Here is a 20,615-nt window from a genome sequence, read left to right as displayed (position 1 = left end):
AAACAATCTCCCAGTGAAGTGATTCAGTCTCATTCAGAAAAAATGTGTAATTTCTTTAAGTTCTATATTTCTAAAATTCTTTAAATATTATTTAAAGCCATATTTTCAAAAGGATGTGCATAAACTTTAGCCTTGACTTTGAACATAGTTAAAAACCGATAAATGTGTGGGTTTTACCCCTTTATGTTCCTTTAACAACAGTAATTTGGTGTTTTTTAAGGTTCATAAATGGCAGGAAATGACCCTGGTAAACCCCAAAGGCCATGGTGATTTAATTGTTGAATTTTGTAAAGAATTCAGGTTTAAAAATGACAGGTAATTTTATAAGCATTTTTTTTAATTGAGCACTTAGGTGCACAAAAGGCTTGTAACAGTGTGAACATGCTGAGTGTGTTGGAAACTGCACAGTAAATAATAATCAAATAATGCAAAATAAAGAGAGGCCGCCAACCAAGACGTAGTAAACAAATAAAAATTGAGTAATAACTGTAATTTCCAATACCTTATCCATGTATGGTTGCCAAATAAGGAAAAAATGCATTGGAAAGCAAAGGCTCAGAACTCAGAGGAAGCCCAGGAGAGACATATTACTTCCATTTATAACAGAAAATCAACTGAAAACTTGTAATTGACAGAAAAGGAGTGAGTTTGTGTCCCTGGAGGTGCCCTAAGATCAGCAACAGGCAAATGGTGTAAACATAATAAATCACACCACAAGTTGTTTAATATGATTTTTTTTTTTATTTTGAAAAGTAAGAGTGCAATTTTGTAAAGAACAATAAATATAAAATGAGGTGGTGGGGCACAGGGCTAGAAATACCCCAGCCTTTTTTAAAGGGGTCGGTTAAAATAAGTGTTGAATGGGGAATTAGGTTTCCAGGGGTGTTTATTCATGGGTTGAAGGCCCCAATTAAACTGGAATCCACTTTGCATGGCTGCCATAATCCCAGTGATCGATTTCAGTGGGTTTATTCTTGACTTACCCAATATCCTAGCAATGAAATGAAGCTGCTTCTTTTCCTGCTGCATCTCCAGATCTCCACGCTGTTGTGGACATCTTTCTTCTTTTTATTTCCTCCTATTTTTAAGCATGACATAATGTTTCGAGGAAGGAAGCACAGGTGGTTCAATAAATAGCAGAAGCAGGAAAGGCTGGTGTCACCCACAGCTGCCTTGTGGGTGTCTCAGTTTGGAGTGGAGGAGAAAATTGGCTTTTTTTGGTCCCTAACTTGGTGTTCAGCCCTGAGATCATTGTGTCCACCCAGCTCTTCTGCAGAAAGAATTCTCCTCTATTTTCTGCCTTTCCCATTTAGAAAGACCCCACATTCCTTTTTCCCTCAGACCACGTAGTGCCCTTCAAACCCCTCAGGTGTGCTCTCTTTTTTTCTTTATTTTCAAAATAATTTAATGCTTCCCACTGCACTAATTCCCCCATTGTTTCATAACAAATCCTTGCTGCTTTTCTTTCCATAAATTAATTACACCTCTGAGTTCTGGAGGAAGGAATTGTGGTGAAAGCCATTGGTGATCCTGAGGTCCATGGAGGTGATGGTCTTGCAGGTCTTTTCCTCCTTATGGTTCTGGTTTTGGCAATAAATATTTATAATATTTATTTATTTATTTCTAATACTTATTTATTGATTTATTGATTTGTCCTATTCATTTATCTTCATTTATTTCGAATGTTTTTAAATTTGACAGAAGTTTAACTCCTGAGCCTGTTAATGGTTGGCACAGGCCGCTGCTGCGGAATTATCGTAATGGAAAGAGGTTTAAATATTGATAGAAGAAAATTAAACGCAGGTTAATGATCAGCCATTTCATTTGATGCCTTTTCTGCATTAGGCAGCCCATAAATATCTTAATAATTTCATTTATTGAGTGGGGGGTTTTTTTCCACCTGCACAGTCTTGCCCTGTGTTGAATTGTCCTGCTGGCTTTGGCAGCCTGGGGAGGGGTTGAGGCCTCAGGTTGTGTCACCTTTACATTCCATGGTGCACCCACATTTGTGCACCCTCAAATTAAAGCTGTGCAGGAGGGGCTGATCTCCATTTCGTGGGGGCAGTGCCAGTGCTGCAGACACTGCAACACAAGAGAGGTCAATCAGGCTGTAATCATTGCTAATTAGCACCTCCAGAAGCTGTAATCTTTGTATAAGTGCCACGTGGGTGAAAAAAAAAAATTATTCCTTGCCTAGAACGCCATTAAAAATTTATTTTCCTTTGATCCTGTAGGAAATGAATGAGACAAACTCGTGGCCTGGCACAGGAAGGGGCTTTTGCCAATTAAAATTGGCCACACAAGGCTCAGAGTGATGCTCAGGAAACAAAACAAGTGCAGTGGATTTTTTTGCCAAATTTCTTCGTTTCTCTTTCGAGGTGTGGGTTTGTTTTTTTCCCTTTCACATAATCATAGTGAGTGGTAGGGAGGGCTACTTGGCCACAACACAAAGAAATGTTTTTAATGGAGTTTTTTATGGATTTTTGTATGAAAAAAATAGTTTTGCTGTGTGATGAGCCCTACTGGGAATTTAGGCTTCTTCTGACATCCTTATCACGTGGATTCTGCTGTCCTGATTCTACCTGCTAATCATCTGGCTGAGCAGTTAAGTAGCTACTGAATGAATAATCTTTCCATTTTAGCAAAGTTTGCTCTCGTTTTTGCTGTCTGCTCCTATTTCTGTGCATAATAAATTTCAAAAAAAAAAAAAAAAGAAAAGAAGTAGATTTAAGCAAACCTGCTAATATTCTGGATTTCTTTTGCCTTTTTTTTTCTTCTGCTGGAGGAGATGGTGAGAAAAAAAATGGGGGGTTTTGCTACTTTCTGGTACTTTTTTAACTGTATTTTTCTGTCACTGCCTCTGTTTGTTACAGAGTACAGTACTGTAAATAATGCAGTGCTGTCAAATATAGCAATAAAGCAGTCTTTGAAGGGGAAAAAGGTGGAAAAATCCTATCAAACACCTTTGCATGTGTGCTTTTCCCTATCCCAGAGATGGTGAAAAAAATGGGGGGTTTTGCTAATTTCTGGTACTTCTTAAAATGTATTTTTCTCAGTCGTTGGCTGTTTGTTACACAGTACAGTACTGGAAATAATGCAGTGTATTGTATTTGCAGGGATCCCTGTGGCAGGGAGGAATGATGAATCTCACTCCATATTCTCAGAAGGCTAATTTATTATTTTATGATACTAGAATATATTAAAGAATACTATACTATACTATACTAAAGAATACAGAAAGGATACGTAGAGAATGCTAAAAGGATAATAATGAAAACTCCTGACTCTTTCCAGAGTCCTGACACAACTTGGCCTCAATTGGCCATTGAGTCAAAACAATCCACATGAAACTAATGAAACAATCTCCAAACACATTCCAAAGAAGCAAAACACAGGAGAAGCAAATGAGATAAGAATTGTTTTCCTTTTTCTCTGAGGCTTCTCAGCTTCCCAGCAGAAAAACCCTGGGCGAAGGGATTTTTCAGAGAGTGGAATGCCGCATCAGTGCTGCCAAGTGTAGCAATAAAGTACTCTTTGAAGGGAAAAAAAAGTGGAAAAATCCTACCAAACACCTCTTCTTGTGTTGTTTTTCCCCACCCAGACCTGTCGTTCGCCTGGATCTTCAACGAGTACCCGTCGTTCGTGCAGGAGGACAGCCGGCGCTTCGTGTCCCAGGAGACAGGGCACCTGTACATCGCCAAGGTGGAGCCCTCGGACGTGGGCAACTACAGCTGTGTGGTGACCAGCAGGGCCAGCAGGAGCCCCGTGCTGGGCTCCCCCACGCCCCTGGTGCTGCGCACGGACGGTACGGAATGGAATGGAATGGAATGGAATGGAATGGAATGGAATGGATGCCAGGGGACACACGCATGGTGTGATGGTGTTCATAGGGGGCCCAGGATGAGGGAAGAGATGAGGATCTGACTCCATGTTTCAGAAGGCTGATTTATTATTTTATTATATATGTTATATTAAATATAATATATAATATATAATATATAATACATAATATATAATATATTATATATTATATATTATATATTATATATTATATGTAATATACAATATGTAATATAATTATATTATATATTATTTGATATTATATATATTATATCAAAACTATACTAAAAAGAATAGAAGAAAGGATTTCATCAGAATGCTAGCTAAGAATAGAAAAAAGAAGAAATAATAACAAAAGCTTTGGTCTCAGACAGAGTCCAAGCCAGCTGTGATTGGCCCTTAAGTAGAAACAACCACACGAGACCAATCACAGATGCACCTGTTGCATTCCACAGCAGCAGATAACCATTGTTTACATTTTGTCCCTGAGGCTTCTCATCTTCTCAGGAGGAAGAACCCTAAGGAAAGGATTTTTCAGAAAATATCATGGCTACAACACGGAATGAGCAGATGTCTGAGGCAAAAAAGGGCATTTATTTCTGGACCTCGGTATTTATAGAGTTTGAAAAGCAGTGACTGTGGATTGGAGGATGAAATTGCCACCTCTCCAACCACACTGGTCAAACCAGCAGTCCATTGTTGCCCTGATTAAGTTTTTCTGAGCCTTCTGATGTTGACATTCTTGTAACGAAGTTTCTCACACACTTTCTGTAAATAGTTAATTGTTTTGCATTCTTTTATGGAGGAGGAGAAATTTCATGGACTGTTGTCTAGTTCAATGTCATTGGAGAGGTGGCACTGTCACCCTCCAATCCACTGTCACTTTTGGAAATCTGTAAACGTTGGAGTCAGATAATAAACTCCTTTTCTCTTCACCTTGAGAACAGCAGTGTGTGTCCTCATGTTGTTTCATGTCCTATAGCGACAGTCCATCAGTTCTGTCCTCCTCCAGAAAGGAATGCAAAACAATCATTATTTACACTGCATTGCAAAAATGTAAACATCAGAAGGCTTGGAAGAACTTTAGAAGAACAGGGCAACAGGGAGCTGCCAGGAGCCTGACTGCATTTGCAGCAACTCAGTTCCCAGAGTTTTTGGCTCTTGCAGCATAAATTCTCCTGTGTTGTTCTGTCATTGTCACCTTTGTAATAAAGGGTGACACCTTTGTAATGAAGGAATGGGACCACCATGGGGTTAAGAATGATTTATTGCTCAGATAAACATCAGTCTCAGAGGCTGAGAGGTTTTAGAGGAGCAAGAACTCGGCCATAGCTCAGAGAAGTCACAGGTTCTTTGTTACAAGGCAATACAGAACTTTCTAACCCAATAGACAGTTGCCACAGGGTTTATTTTGCTTTTCTTACCTATCACCTTTACTTACTTCTGCTGCATTGTGGATACTTTTATCTCATGGGCTACTATTACACATATGCTTCTATCATAACTTGTAAACTCTTAGTTTATTCCATACAACCCCACCCTTAGATTATAAAACCTTCACCATTTATCAGTACAGTTTATCACTTGAGGCATATTCTCACCTACAACTATAGAAACAGAACTATATTATTTTTCTGCTTAATGTCTTATGTGTATTTTTACATCAATCCAAGCATCTCTCAAGGCTGCAGATCAAACCCTTCAGTGTCTGTGCAAGTTTCTGTATTTCCAATTCCCACAGTCCAAACTTTCTTCTAAGATAAACCCTGTTGCATCCTAACTCTGTCCCTGATATCACTGTGCTTCCCTTTATAAGCAGATAGTCAGAGAAATAATCTTGAATTGCAAGAGAGGGAAAGAAAACCCTTTGAAAACTTGACCTTCTCAATTGTCTCACGCAGGTGTGATGGGGGAATACGAGCCCAAAATAGAAGTTCAGTTCCCTGAGACCCTGGCAGCAGCCAAAGGCTCCACTGTGAAGCTGGAGTGCTTCGCACTGGGAAAGTAAGTGTTCGTCTTCACTGGAAGGTGAAGCACCTTTGGGTTCACCTGCACAAGAGCTGTGGGGCTCTGGGGTTTCCCTGATTTTGGTCATCACAGCTCCTGCCTTGAAATGAGAGAGCAGAGACTCATGAAGTGTATTTTGATTTTGTTTAGAATTAAGATGTGTATGTTGGCAGGGCAGGAATTCACATTTCATTTCAAATTAACTTGAGTAGATACTCTGTGGTTTTGCATATGACCTTTGAGCTAAGTCTCTTTTCTTTGTGCAAGGAAATGGTGCTGAAGCCTGTGAGAATGTTGTCTGAATTTTCCCCTTAAATGTACTTGATGCTTTCATAATATTGTTCTTTCTTTATGGCCAAAATAAAGACGGAAATGCATTTCTCTTCTGAATGATGCTTCCATCACAGCTGATACCTTTTCTCTTTCACAGATGATCTGAGAATGCATTTGTGTTTCTGTAACTGTATTTATTTACCAGTGTGGGGTTTGTTTGCAGGCAGGTTGTCAGGTGCCCATGTCAGATTGATAACTTGATCACACACTGTTGCTTTGGCTCCCTGGAGAGGAGAGGGGAAGTTTGCAAACCAGAGCATTAAAGGCTGCTGGAGGATGGCAATTCCAAAAGACTTGCCTGGATTCTTCCTCTGTGGAAGCCTCTGGTAAATCACACCCATCCTCTGGGGAGGCCACTGCTGATTTACAAGAAATGTTGCAATTATTTGGCATTCACAAAGTTATTCCTGACAAATTTGGGACCACAAATGCAACGTAGGAATCAGCAGGGAATGCAAATCAGGTGCCTGAGTGTCTGACCATCTGTCATGTACAGTGTGGTTACTGCATTTAACACAGCCTGCAAGTCACTGCTGAATTTAGTTTGCTTTAAGTATCTCATTATGACAATCAAGGACTTTAAGCAAAACTGTTTAAAATCTCATTACTCTCTCTTTAGCCCCGTGCCTCAGATTAACTGGAGAAGAACTGACGGGCTGCCATTTCCAAGTAAAATAAAGCTGAGGAAATCCAATGGCATGATTGAAATCCCTGATTTCCAGCAGGAGGATGCAGGGCTCTATGAATGCATTACTGAAAACTCCAGGGGCAAAAACATTGCAAGAGGACGTCTCACTTACTATGGTAGGAAACCTCTGGTCTGTCTATCCCTCCTTTCTTTACTCATGAAGCAGAAACTGCTCTGGGGTACTCTGGAATTTCCACTTTCTGCAGTTCCATTGGGCATTTGGGCTTGAAAATCTGTGGCATTTTAAGTGCTTGCAGAAAATGAGAATTTCTGCAGTAGTTTCTTGGTAAGGTCTCTAAGAAATGGCTTAAAAGCTCACAAGGATTGCTGAGAGTAAAGCACAGTGTGCTTGTGCTTGGTTTTTTCTCTGATGGAAACACTATTTTTTTTTTAAGAACATTTCTTTTTGGTCCATTGGTGAAACCTTCAATTTTCAGTCAATTGGATTTATTTGGGGGATCATTTAGGCCTCCCATTTATGACAAGTACAAATTTTGTCTTGCTTTGTGAAAAGATTACTGATGGATATTCTCAATCCTGTGCTTTCAAAACAGCCAATTTTATTTTAAAATGAGTAAATAAATGGGAGGATATAATCCAGTATAGGAAATGAAATAATATGAAATTTTATAGCTGGAAAAAAAGCAGTCTCTTGTGCATTTGAGGCTATAGAGTGAAATGAGTATCAGCAAAGCACACTGGTGGTGGTGCAAAGCGAGAGTGATTTGCAACAAAGTGGTAATTGACAATTTTTGTTAAAGCCAGATCTCAGCAAATATAATTTTCTTTACTTCAATGGCAATTTAAACAGTGATTCTGACTCTGCCTTGGAATGTTTCCCTCATGGAGGAATATTTGAGCAAGGAGATGGGTTTAGAGTTGGATAAAGGCGCAGAGCAGGTTCTTCACTGCCTCTCCATGGGGAGCAGCTGGCTGGTACAGCACACATTTTGGTCCTTGAAGATTTTACTTTAAGGCACAATAGATTTTATAAGGAGGAAGGAAAATTTCTCTCCTTTCCAACTTCCAAGTTAATCTAAATGAATGAAGGCCCCGTTGTTGGAAATGTTCAGGGTCAGGTTGGGCAGGGGACTTGAAGCAGCACAAATTTTCCATGCACTGATTGTAATTATGACTTTTTGAGAAATCCTGTGGTTGACATAGGGCAGCAAATCCAAGCTGCTTCATCTGCCAGTGTCCTCTGCCATGCCAAACTTGGCACTGTGCATCTGGTTCTATTAAGTGACCTTATTTATTTTTTGCTTGAAAGTTCCAGAGTTGGGGTTTGTTCATCATTTTGCCTCAACATTCCTATGGCAGTGTTAAATCAGGACAGTTGTGAGATACATTACTGTAAATAAGATATAAATTAGAGTAGGTAAAAAATAGAGAAATCAAATATAAAGTAGAGTGGATTTGTTCATCAGTCCTTGTAATTCCAGCAGTGCCATTCCTGGGGTTCCTGCCCTGCTGTCCAAATTCTTCTTTGCTCATTAAAAGGCCACAGAGCTGAAATAAGGGATGTTGCTAATGAGCAAAAGCAACTCATCTGCAGTTCTGTACCAATGGAATCATTGGAACAAATGGAACCTTTTCAGTGCAAATCCAGACAGGGATTTGAACCCTCCTACTCCAGGAGGAGTGGCTGCCCATGTTAGGAGCCATCCCTGATATGGATGTTTATCTTGAGAAGAATAATGAGAGCTGTAATGGCAGTAATGGCACTCCAACTGTTTCATTTCATTTGTTCTGCTTCATGGAACCCATTCTGCAGAATTAAATAGATCTAAGTAATCTTTCTTCTTTTGGTGCTTGCTTTGTTGTTGCAGTTAGAATTCCAACAAGCCTGGATTCGGGATGAGAGCATTTATAACTTCTCTTGATAATTCAAAGTTTTATAACTGAAGATAATGTCTTCTGATGGGTTGCCACCTCATCTGGTGCCAGAGCCCAGAAATCTGTCTGGTGAGGAAATCTAACCACATCCCAGTCAGCCTTCCAATAAAATATCAATATTTAAGGAAGTTGTTCTAAAAGCAGATGAGGATTTGGGGGAAACTAATGCAATAAACTGAAGACACAGAGTAAAAAATCACCCATCTGCCAGAAATACCAATGCTGTCAAAAATCCACAAATCTGCTGTTTTTAGGGAATGGTGGCTGCTGTTAGAACATTTAGAAGTTTAAGGCAAGACTGCTTATCAAACATGGAAAAATATAAACATTACAAAAGCACAAATGTCTTTTTATTTCAATAGTGACAACATTCATTTTCCTCTGGGCAGAACAAAGCACATTTCTGCCTGACCCCAAAAGAAATCAGTATGAGAAGGATTGGGGTTAATGTTTTGCAAGTTGTTGTGGTGAAATAATATGAAAAAGAAATCTTTATGCAGAAAAAAGTATTGATAAAAATCATTCATGTCCCTGAAATATAGGTTTTTCTTTCTTTGCAAACTTTAAAGATTCTTTGAAATGTAACATAAAGCTGGTCCTAAACCAAAGTTTGAAACATTCATTGCTCTGGTACAAAGTGAAACACTCCTATTCTGATTTGTTTTATGACCTGAAACTGCAAAGTTTAAAATCTGAAAATCAGGTTTTCCAGTTCATAAACAGTTTGGTTAAAAGCCTTCCTTTTTCATCCAATAATGAATTACAGCCTTGAAGCCACAAAGTCCTTGAACAACTTCACTCCTGTCCATAGTCACTTTCCCAAGAATTCCTATAAATCTATCACATCTGTAACTCCTGAAAGAAATGAAATGAGTCTGTTTTATTATAATTATGGTGTGTTTTAAATATAGCTCTCCACCCATAGTTGGAGTTGATAATTAAAATAGATATTCTAAACCAGATATTCTGGGTTCATTACAGTACTCACAGACTATTAATCTTCCTTTTCTCTCCTGAAGGATTTTATCAAGAAAAGCCTGACATCAAATGTTCAGTTTCTTGTCCTTTTTACAGTTCCAACATTTGTTAAATGCCAGTTTTCTACTCAGGAGAGCTCAGATTGTGCTAAAAATAGGAGAAGATTATCCAACTTTGATGGAATGTAGAACCTGAAGATTTAAATAATTTGCTTTCCCTTTATTAGCCTGTTCGTTTGTCATCGCTTTTAGCTTCCCATAAAGAGATAACAGGGGAAAAAAAAAGAATCCACAGAGGTGTTCCATGGCAGAGAAAAATGAGAGGAGATGAAACAATTTCATTTTTGTCTTTTAGGATGCAATTAAATATGAAGCACGGTAAAGATATGTAAAGCAATTAATTTTAGGTGTAATTGAAGGAAATATATTCTTAATTAGCCCATGCTGATACAGCAGCAGTCCTGCTTGGCAGTACCAAGGTAAAATGTTTGACAGGAGAAGGAAATTCTGCTGCTGTTCTCCTTGTGCTCTGCAGGGCTGGTCTGTGGTAACAAAGACAAAATCCCCCAGGAATCAGTAGAATCTGCCTCATTTTTTTAGTGTGTTAAGAAATATGGGTATATTTTGTTGTTTTTTTTTTTTTAATAATCTATCAGCAAAACTAAACTGAAACTGTTATTTGTGTATGTGAAAGAATTTCTCTGTTTAGAGGTTTTATCTGATGGTCTTGTGCTTGGCAAGTCTTCAAAATATAAACAGCAAAGTTACAAATGATTGAATAATATCAATGAGTTGCTGAGCTTGATCACCCAGAGTTTAATTGTTAATGCTGTCTAATAATACCATTTCTTTGCTGCCCAGATAAACAGTTTTTTCTTCTTTTACATACTAAAGCTTTTCCCTGTTGCTTGAGGGCATTCTGATTTTCCAATGAGAGCCAAAAAATGAAATTTTCAGAGATGTCTCAGCTGCTTCTCCAAGCCCAGCTGGTTCAGCAGAACAAAAGTGATTTGTGCTTGAAATCCTTGGAGTTCTGAGGTGAAAGCAGAGTTCATCCCTGCTGCGGGCATAAGTGGGAGTGTCAGAGCCTGGCTTTGAGGCAGGAAAACTGCAGGTCACATTTTTGGGGTGGGTTTTTCTCCTGGTTGCTTCACAACTTCCCCTCTTGTGCTCTGGGAAGTTCTTTGTGCTCTGATTTTCCTGCCCAGCTTCTGAGCTCCCCAGAGGTGTTTCAGAGAGTTCCAGCCCAGCTTTCCTGGTGGAAATGTCAGAGTGCAAGTGTAAGAATGGAACATTTTGTGTGAATCTGGAGGAGCTCCCCAGGGGCTTTGGCTCCCAGCAGTTCTGCCTTCCCTTCACTGCATTCCTACAGAATTAAAACCAGATTTTTGTTGGATTCTCTCACTCTGAAGGAAATAATACATGAAAATACGTGTTTTGCTGCACTGTGCGTGGTTAGGCCACAAATAATTCACAAATCCCAGCCCAGCCTCTGGAAAGTGTCACTCCTTCAGCCAGAAGCATCCCTGCAGTCGTTCTTCCTTCACATCAACCCCCAGGACATCACAAAGGATTTTGTAAAATCTGAAAAAATGGTTTTTCCTTCCCTTTTGGCCTACGGGGGAGGCCTGGAGTGTAATGGAGCAACAGTTGTTTCCTGCAGGCTCAGCTGGCTGGGTCATCACAACCACGAGAAAAGATGAGAGGCCTCTCCCTGGGATGCTCTTTATGAAGTTACACACTTGTTCTCTCCTTGCCTCTGGGACCACGAGCACTGCAAGGAATATTTTAGGCTAAAACAAGTGAAGCAAAATCCAGGCTGGTGCTTTTCCAGGTGACTGGCCATGGAGCTGACGGCTAAACTGCCTCAGAAAATCACTTTACCTACAAGCATGTCGTCCTGGGGGAGCTCCAGATGAATCTTTCATGAAGATTGCACAGCAAGTTCCCAAGAATTCTTAATATCATCCCAAAATACAGATTCCTATCACAGCCTCAAACCCTGCACTGTGAACTCCTTTAAAATTAACTTCCAACCTCTCAGCTTACAGGACAATGTGTATTTTTTTTAAATCTCAGCAAGGATGTGCTGCCTACCTATTCCTTGCTTTAGAAGAAGGGACTCCTTTTCTCTCCTCAGGAAGATCCAGGTTTCACAATAACTCTGCAGTAGTTCCAGGAGGTTCCTTCCCTTCACTCCATTCCTACAGAATTAAAACCAGATTTTTGTTGAATTCTCTCACTCTGAGGGAAATAATACATAAAAATACATGTTGTAATACATAAAAATACATGTTGTGATGCACTGTGCGTGGTTAGCCCACAAATAATTCACAAACCCCAGGAGAAAATGAGGCTTTGTTAGCGAGCCTTCCTTCAGGAGCACGGATGTGGCAATGATGGTGGAATCACATCTTTAGGGCAATAAGATCTGCTAAAACTTGAGAGGAATAAAGCTGGTTATTCGGAGTCCTTCAGATGTCCTCAGAGCTCAACAAAAAGGGGCAGAGCTGGGCTTGGCAAACCAAACTCCTGTTTTGGGAGGGTGTCAGAGCATCAGAGCAATGACAGAGCTTCTGATATCTGACTTTATTTCTGCACATGAAGCACCTTTATCCTGGCCAGGAGTTAGAGTATTCCCAGCTGGAATTGCCCTCTTGAGCCGCCTTTTCGATTTTGAGCTGGTTGGTGGAATTGTTCTCTTTCTAAGACAGGTTGAAAATGGTGCTTCTCTTCCTGCTCAGCTCCTCCATCAGGAATTGGAAGAGAAAAAAGAGCTTTCCTCCAGGAAATCACTGGAGTCTCCATCAGCACAGACAGGCAGCCGGAATTTCTCACCCTGTGCCTTGGGAAGCTGCTCTGCTTTACTCTTTTCACATTTCTGCTTTATTGTGTTGTGTGGGAACTTGGGAGACCCTCCCATGGAGACTGCCTGACACAGTCCTAAAACATGATTAAATAGACAATGATTTCTTAATTGGTAGAATTGAATCCAAGATCTTTAGACTTGAAAATAGTTTATATTTAACCTGCTTTCAAGTGGAGGTGGGCAGCAGATGTTAATTATTCCACATGTATGGATCCATCAGTAATTCAAGCAGTGCTGAATGTTGCATAAATGTTTAGGTGTGCAAAGTGCTCATTACATGGAGCCCTGAGCTTTCATTCCCTTGAAATGAAAATTCTCCCAGTGACAATGTGGGATGAAGCAAGGGCTGGCTTAACTTCAGTGTTGTAACATGGACTTTGAGGATTTAACCCAAATTAATACCAGTGAAATTGTACATCCATGTGACACAAAAATCATCCTGTCTTTGGCAGCTGACCTTGATAAAGAGGGTGCAAAAAATAAATTATCTCCACATCGGTGAAAGGTCTTAACCTCATATGGATGTTAAAAAAAAAAAAGGTAATATTCAGAGGGTTTCACTGTCAGCAAATATTGTATTTATCATATATTTATATATATTATTTTATATATATTATTTTATATATATAGTATTTATCAAATATAGATATAGTATTATATACTATATCTATATTTGATAAATACTATATATATGTATATAATACTATATATATACAATATATAATATGTATATAATACTATATAGATATATTATTTCTCAAATACTATACAATATACTACTATATACTAATATAGCATAGTAGTATATTGTATAGTATTTATTGGTAGTTCAAACCTCAGTGAATACATTTCAGCAAGTTCTTCCGTAAGCAGTTAACCCTAAATATGGGCACATAAATCATAAATAGATAAATCATCTTTATCATAAAAGCCTGGTGCTGTACATGGTCGTGTTGGGGTCTTTTCACTGCATTGCAGAGCCTGGGATGAGAGGAAATTTCCATGCTGGGAAACAAGGAATTTTTAAAATGGAATTAGTGCCAGCCCTGACCCAGGCCTGGCTGGGCTGGTGCTGTTCAGCTCTTGGCTGTGCCCACTCTCCTCGTGCCCATGGGCAAATCTTTAATTTCCCTGGCCTGAGTTAATTGCTGCTGAGCTCCATTGCAGTCAGAAGTTCCATGGGAATTAATCTGACCTCCTGTCCTTCCTAAATTCGTGTAGTAAACAATGTTTTCCTACATCACCAGGGACTTGTTTTCTCCCTGTTGGTTCCACATGAGGGTGGTAGGAGACTTTCCTGAATTACTGACTTAAGAGAAGCAAATTGACTCTGGAAAATTCTAGCTAAATGTTTGCAGCCAAGTTTCATCCTGCTCTTTCATCTGCTCTTTTCCATAGGCCATGTCCAGAATTCATCTTGGAGAAATAGCATAGGCTGAGATGATAAACCTTCTAGGAAATTAAATAAATTCAAAGAAAATTCACAAATTACCTATAAGATAGTGTTGAACTGATGTGTGAAATGGCACTAAAGGAATAAAAATAAATTACTGTTGTCTTTCATGCACTGATGTTTATTTGCCAAGTGAGCTTTCTACTTCCTGTGAAAGCTGTAATGGATGTTTTAAATATCTTTACAGTTTTAACTGCATTTTGGGTAATTCTGAAGGATGTCTGGTATAATTGCTTCAAATTTTGGCTTAAAAAATAGTGATTTTTATGAACTTCATTCTACTGCTTTGCATTACCCAAATTCTGTGCCAAGACTTCTGCTTTCAAAAACAATCTCATATATCCATGTTTTCATCCAGTTAAGTACTGCCTTGCATTAGAAAGCAATTTAAATGGTATTTAGCACTAAGGCTGACATACCATTATTTTTTTTAAGACTTAAAGGATTCTCTCCAGCATTAATTTGATGATTTAGCCACATCACTTATTTAATTTCACTCTTGCCATTAATGCCTTTCTCTTACGTTTGCCTCGATTGCAAAATGATGTTGTTTAATCATTTGAGATTTTAATATTGGTTTCACCAGTGCAGCTTCAGTGATCTGTACTCTCCGTTTTCTTCTGGCTTAGTGCTCGTAATAAAAATGTACAAGAGGAATAATAAGTGATTTATTTCATCAGGGGGCTCAGAGCAGAACCAGTGGGAAGCTGTGTTGGCACAGATGAGCCTGTGCAGAAAATGGATGAGTTGTGTGCCCATTGCTGTGACCTGGAGCAGTAAGTTGTGTTTGCAGGTGTTTGTTGTGTGTTCTCCCCGCAGCAAAGCCTCACTGGGTGCAGCCCATACAGGATGTGGAGGTTGCTGTGGAGGACACCTTGTCCTGGGACTGCAGAGCCAGTGGGAAGCCCAAACCCTCCTACAGGTGGCTGAAGAATGGAGAGCAGCTGGCCATAGAGGTAACATTCTGTTGGAAAAGAGCGGTGCTGTGTACAATTAACAATATCCATCCATCCAGAGTGTCCTGGTATTAGCCAAGAGGAGTTTTGATACTGGGTTTGTGGTTTTTGAGGGCATCCTGATGAAGCCTCAACAGCTGTAAAGACAAATTATGCTGTACAAAAAATTCCAGCTAAAAACGTACTCAAAAACAGTAGGACCACAGAATGAAACATGTAAGGAATGACTGGAGAAGGAAGTTTAATAATGATATAAATAAAGAACTGTAAATAAGGGATGGAGAGCTTGAATTATTTTACTATATTTGCAGCTGGCGTTTCATTAAAGGCAGTAAGAAAATATTTTCCAACTTCTTGACAAAACCCCTGAAGATTCAAGGGTTTACCGCTATTTGTTGCAAAGAATGGAATGCAAACAGCAACATGACATAGATACTTTATTGCAGTTGTCACAGTAAATTAATTGAAAGTAATGCATTTGATAACAGAGAAGTTGAACTTAGAAGGGGAAAGGTCAGAAATGCAGAGCAGGATCTGATACCCCTTATTTATTGATTTTAAGTCTCACTGTTTTGGAAAGCAGCCCCTTTCAGGTTATCAGGAATATGAACTGCAGGCACTTCTACCTTTGGCCAGAGCCTTGTGCTCAGCACTGAGTTTTGGGGAGAAAGGGCCTGCTCAGGTGAATTCACTGGCTGGTTCTGAAAAATGAGCAGAGCACTGGAAAGCATTTCTTACATCCCTGCTGGCTAAAAGGAGTGGTGGTGCTTTGTGGACAGGTTAATGAGGGAGCACAAAACCCTCTGTGGGTGATTTAAGAGCATTGTTGCTGTTCATACAGAGCCACTGAGGCAGTGGGCTCCTTTTACCTCAGGAAGTACAAAAATACCTTGGGATCACTCAGTCTCCTGTTTGTCCAGTTTGGAGTGATGCTGCCCAGCCTTTTGGCTGTGACTTCCCTGGGAAACAGTGAGGGAGCAATTTGGGAAGCAGCCCTGGCAGGACCATGGGAGCTGTGTGTGTGCAGGGATCCGGTGTCCTCTGCTCCTTCACTGGTCCTCCTGCTGGGTCTTCTTCAAAACATGTTCCACTCAGGAACAAATCTTCCCCAAGAGAGAGCTTGGGATGCTGCAGAGGAGATCAGGGCATGGGCACTCAGCTTTTCCCCCTTTGGGATTGTTGTCTGTCTGTCTGACTGTCTGTCTGAGCCCCTCGCACTCAGGAGCTGAGCTGCCCTGGAGTCACCCTGCGCTTGGGCCAGATCCAAAAGCAGCACTTAGAAAACACTTCTGGGCAGGCAGTTTGGGGTTTTGTGCATTCCTGGTTTTCCCCAAAGCTGTTCCCCAAAGCTGCTGCTCCTTTGGCTTTGACTTCCTCCCTGGTTCCTTTTGCCACCGGTTCTGCCACTCAGATCAGTCATTCCTGCTGTAATTGAGCTTCCCAAAATCAGCAAGGTGAGGAGTCCCAGGTACTTGAGAAGCTGAGCTGGCTCCATGCACTTCAGTTTGTGCCTTTGGTTCAATGGCTGCTGGAATTTTTTCTGCAGTGTTAGAGCTCATTAGCGAGTGGCACATGTGAAATCCCTTAAATGGTGTGAAATGCCAGTGCCATCTGCACAGTTTGGATACTCTGGTCTGTCTGAGGGGGCTGGTAGATTCTGTCAGTGTTTCTGGAGAAATAAAGAGCATTTGAGATTGCCAGACCTCAGTTGCAAGTGGGCAAATTAGAAGAATTACTTCATGCACTGCATGAATCTCCATATCTGATCACCACTGCTGTACCATGCTGCAGTCCTGTCACTTCTTCTAGAACTGTTCTCATTATTATGCTTTTGCATTTAACCTATTCATTGTATTTATGCTGTCTTATCTCTATTCCTTACTTATTTTAAATTTTTCACAGGAAATATATCATCAATAAAGATATTTTTCTTAATATTCAGGGAAGGATCCAAATTGAAAATGGTGCACTTACAATATCAAATCTAAATCTGACAGATTCTGGCAGATACCAGTGCATAGCTGAAAATAAGCATGGTGTCATCTCTTCGAGTGCAGAGCTCAGGGTTGTAGGTAAGATGTTCCTTTTTTTCACTAAAACATAAACCTCATTATCCCTCTCCACACCCCCTCAGATTGCACCTCAGATTTAACTCACTCGGCTGCTGTCACTGAAATAAAACGGTTTTGTCAACCTGATGTCTTTATCTGCAGAGCAGAGGAGTTGAGTCATCTGCTGCCTGAGGATTTTCAGGCCAATCATTCATTTAATGCAGAACAGGATAAATTATTCACTAGGGGAAGAGCAGGGATGGGATAAAACCCCTGGTGTGCTCTGGGGGTGCTGCTTGGCTCCATCAGCTGCTCTCACTCCTGTGGGGGCTCAGGGACACCCTGGGGTTAAAAACCTCTGTGTGCAGCCCTGGAGGAGCCATTTCCTGTCATCTCACACCCGCTGGCATGTGGAACTGGGAACATTCCAGTTCCCTGAGGTTCAGCGAGATTCCTGATGTGATATTGATTACATTGATCAGATAAATGTGCTCCTTTCAGCAGAGCATCCACTTGGGCAGGTGCTGAACATGAATCTGGGTTCATTGAGCTTTGGTGGCTTTGATTTTCTGTGCTTGCCCTGTTGGGCTGCACTCCTGAGGCCTTTGGAAGGTCTCAAACACTGAATTTCCTTTCCAAGTTCAGTGTTATATAGGGAGAGGCCACAAGCCTTCTCAAAACTCTTAATTCATTAAAAGTTCACCCAGAATGATCTGCACTGTCATTTCCTGTCATCTCACACCCATTGGCATGTGGAACTGGGAACATTCCAGTTCCCTGAGGTTCAGCGAGATTCCTGGTGTGGTATTGATTAGATTGATCAGATAAATCTGCTCCCTTCAGGAGAGCATCCACCTGGGCAGGTGCTGAACATGAAACTGGGTTTATTGAGCTTTGGTGGCTTTGATTTTCTGTGCTTGCCTTGTTGGGTGCTCAGCTGCACAGCTCAGACCTCTGGAAGGTCTCAAACACTGAATTTCCTTTCCAAGTTCAGTGTTACATAGGGAGAGGCCACGAGCCTTCTCAAAACTTAATTCATGAAAAGTTCACCCAGAATGAGCTGCACTGTCATTTCCTGTCATCTGACAGGCACTGGCACATGGAACTGGGAACATTCCAGTGAGGTGCAGCGAGATTGCTGGTGTGATATTGATCAGATTGATCAGATAAATCTGCTCCCTTCAGCAGAGCATCCACCTGGGCAGGTGCTGAACTTGAATCTGGGTTCATTGAGCTTTGGTGGCTTTCACCTTCTGTGCTTGCCTTGTTGGGTGCTCAGCTGCACAGCTGAGACCTCTGGAAGCAGGATGAGGTACAGAAAAGGAGGAGGAAATGCCTAATTGCCCAATAGAAGATCTGTCTGAACTAATTAATGGTGTTAATTATGTTTGGAGTCTGAGAAGTGCTCGTGTAAGTGCTAACTAGTAGTATCATTAATGTCACTAAAAGTGCTTTATTTCACTGCTACTACCCCTTCTGTTCCAGCTTCTGCTCCAGATTTTTCCAAGAGTCCAATGAAGAGACTGATCCAGGTTCAGATAGGCAGCACAGTTGATTTTGAGTGCAAACCCAAAGCTTTCCCCAAGGCCAAATGTTCCTGGAAGAAGGGAGGTGAGCAGCTGCAGGAAAATGAAAGGTACCACGTTACATTGGTTTATTTGTTTTAATCTTACAAGAAGCTTTTGTGTGTCCTTTTATGCAGTCGTGTCAGCTGTAGACCCAAACACTTGTGAAGTCTCTGAAGTCTGGCTGGCCTGGGGTTTTTTGCTTGTTTTTTTTGTTGTGATGGTTTGAGAGCACTGAGAGGGCAAGTGTGCTGCTTTCTCTAAGGTCAATGGTCAGATTTTGTTTTCAGTTTAATGTAGAGTTGGGTCTGATTTAGAGAGAGCCAGGTACTGATAGGAAATTGGGAATGCTAAAATACTAAAAGGCTTCAGCAGAATGCTCTGAAAATGTTGGCAAAGGGGCAGTTGAGGTGTGTTACAGCCATGGGGATGATACAGCTGAGGAAAGAAAGAAAAGTTAATTTGGAGGGCAAGAGTAGCAGATGAAAACATGAAAAGAAAAGGAAAATGTTCTTCCAGGTTCTTTCCAAGCAGCCATGATCCTACCAGGGATAGCAGATGCTGCCATCATTGTTTATGTTTATTTGTGAGGGTTAGGGTGATAGTGGATGTATTTTCGGATTGTGATTCGCAGGGGAGAGTTTGGAAGTCACCCACACCCCCAGCTATTGATTTCCAACAACATATAAATGTTTTTTTCCAGCAATACCCATTAAAGCACTATTGAATTAGTCATAAATTGAAACGGCACAAGTGTGCTGGTTAAATTGTATAAAAAACAATGCAGGGCTCTCCCGCACTGTGCTTGGCAGGATAATTCATGGACAGAGAGGGTCCAAAGGCCAGGCATGACACTGAGGAGAGCAAAGAGGAGGGTGTGCAGGAGGATTGCCATGGTGGTGTGATTTAAGGAGTGTGTCCCTGCTCCTCTAGGACTGGGGGTGATTTGTACAAAGCTTAGCCTGGCATCAGGAACCTGCTTCTGAATTAGACAAAATCTTCCGGTCCTGTTCCTGTAAAACACCACGTTCTGCTTTTCTTCTGCAGTTTTTAAACACAGAAGTTGCTCTCAGATAAATAAAACCTGGAGGGACATCAGTGGAGACCTTTATTTGTGCCATCATAAGGCTGGAGCTGTCTCCCTGTACCCAGAGGCTTTGGGCACTGCCATCTCTGCCCTGGCTCTTTGTTCACGGGGGCCTCAAGAGTTTCCATGAGTTCTGGTGTTAAGTGTTGTCAAATGTGACAATTTGGCAGCAGTTGGGGCATCTGTTGCTGCAGAGCTGGACATGGTGCCACAGCCTCCCTGGCTGCCTGCCTGCAAGCAGGCCAGCAAAATCCCTTCCAAAACAGCACTGCTTCTAGCCTTTAATTAAACAATATTAATGTATTAAATTAAACTGTGACATCTAACATTTATGTGAAACTTGTTGCCTTTTGATGGATCTCAGTTTTATGTTTATGACTGCAAAAAACACACAGCACCCGATTTTGTCTATTTAGGGCAATTCCCAGCTTTTGTCCCCGTTCCATTTCCATAAAAAGCTGAATGGTATTAGTTTCATTTGGGGTGATAGTAGCAGGCTGAAGAAATCAACACTCAGTTTGCAAAAATGAATTGAATGTGATGCTGCCTGCTTTAGGTTTATGAACATAAATTACAGCTGTTGCTTCTGCCAAGTGCAGGTAATTCCAAAATATGACCCAGAGCGTGCATTTCTGACAACAGACTCTAAATGGCTTCCAGAGGAAGCACAATAACAAGGCAGTAATCCTGAATTAATCTAAATGAAATAAACTTGCCTTTGGAGAAGAGCAGAGGGAGGTTCTTTGCAGAAAACCCTGGAGTTCATTACTGTCTGCTGTGAATAATTGCAATCCGTGAATTTCATGCAGTTCTACAAATTCCTGCAATTCAGGAAGAGGGTTTCAAATTAGCAGAACATTTTTCAGCCCTGAACTCCATTTCCAGTGGAGAAG

At 40.7% G+C, this 20,615-nt stretch overlaps 1 protein-coding gene across 1 annotated transcript in view; it reads left to right on the top strand.

Annotated features, from left to right (window-relative positions):
• Positions 1-3,613: 3,613 nt before the first annotated feature.
• Positions 3,614-20,615, top strand: part of LOC131562882 (contactin-3-like) — a 39,616-nt gene continuing 22,614 nt past the window's right edge. The window contains exons 1-6 of the mRNA XM_058812652.1: positions 3,614-3,805; positions 5,742-5,844; positions 6,800-6,984; positions 14,883-15,019; positions 16,962-17,091; positions 18,556-18,706. Of these exons, the coding sequence (XP_058668635.1) occupies positions 5,747-5,844; positions 6,800-6,984; positions 14,883-15,019; positions 16,962-17,091; positions 18,556-18,706 (701 nt within the window). The 5' untranslated portion in view covers positions 3,614-3,805; positions 5,742-5,746. The remainder of the gene's footprint in view (positions 3,806-5,741; positions 5,845-6,799; positions 6,985-14,882; positions 15,020-16,961; positions 17,092-18,555; positions 18,707-20,615) is intronic.

The sequence above is a fragment of the Ammospiza caudacuta genome, chromosome 12 (assembly GCF_027887145.1).
Source record: "Ammospiza caudacuta isolate bAmmCau1 chromosome 12, bAmmCau1.pri, whole genome shotgun sequence".
Taxonomy (NCBI): Eukaryota; Metazoa; Chordata; class Aves; order Passeriformes; family Passerellidae; genus Ammospiza; species Ammospiza caudacuta.
This window is presented reverse-complemented; position numbering and strand designations above follow the sequence as displayed.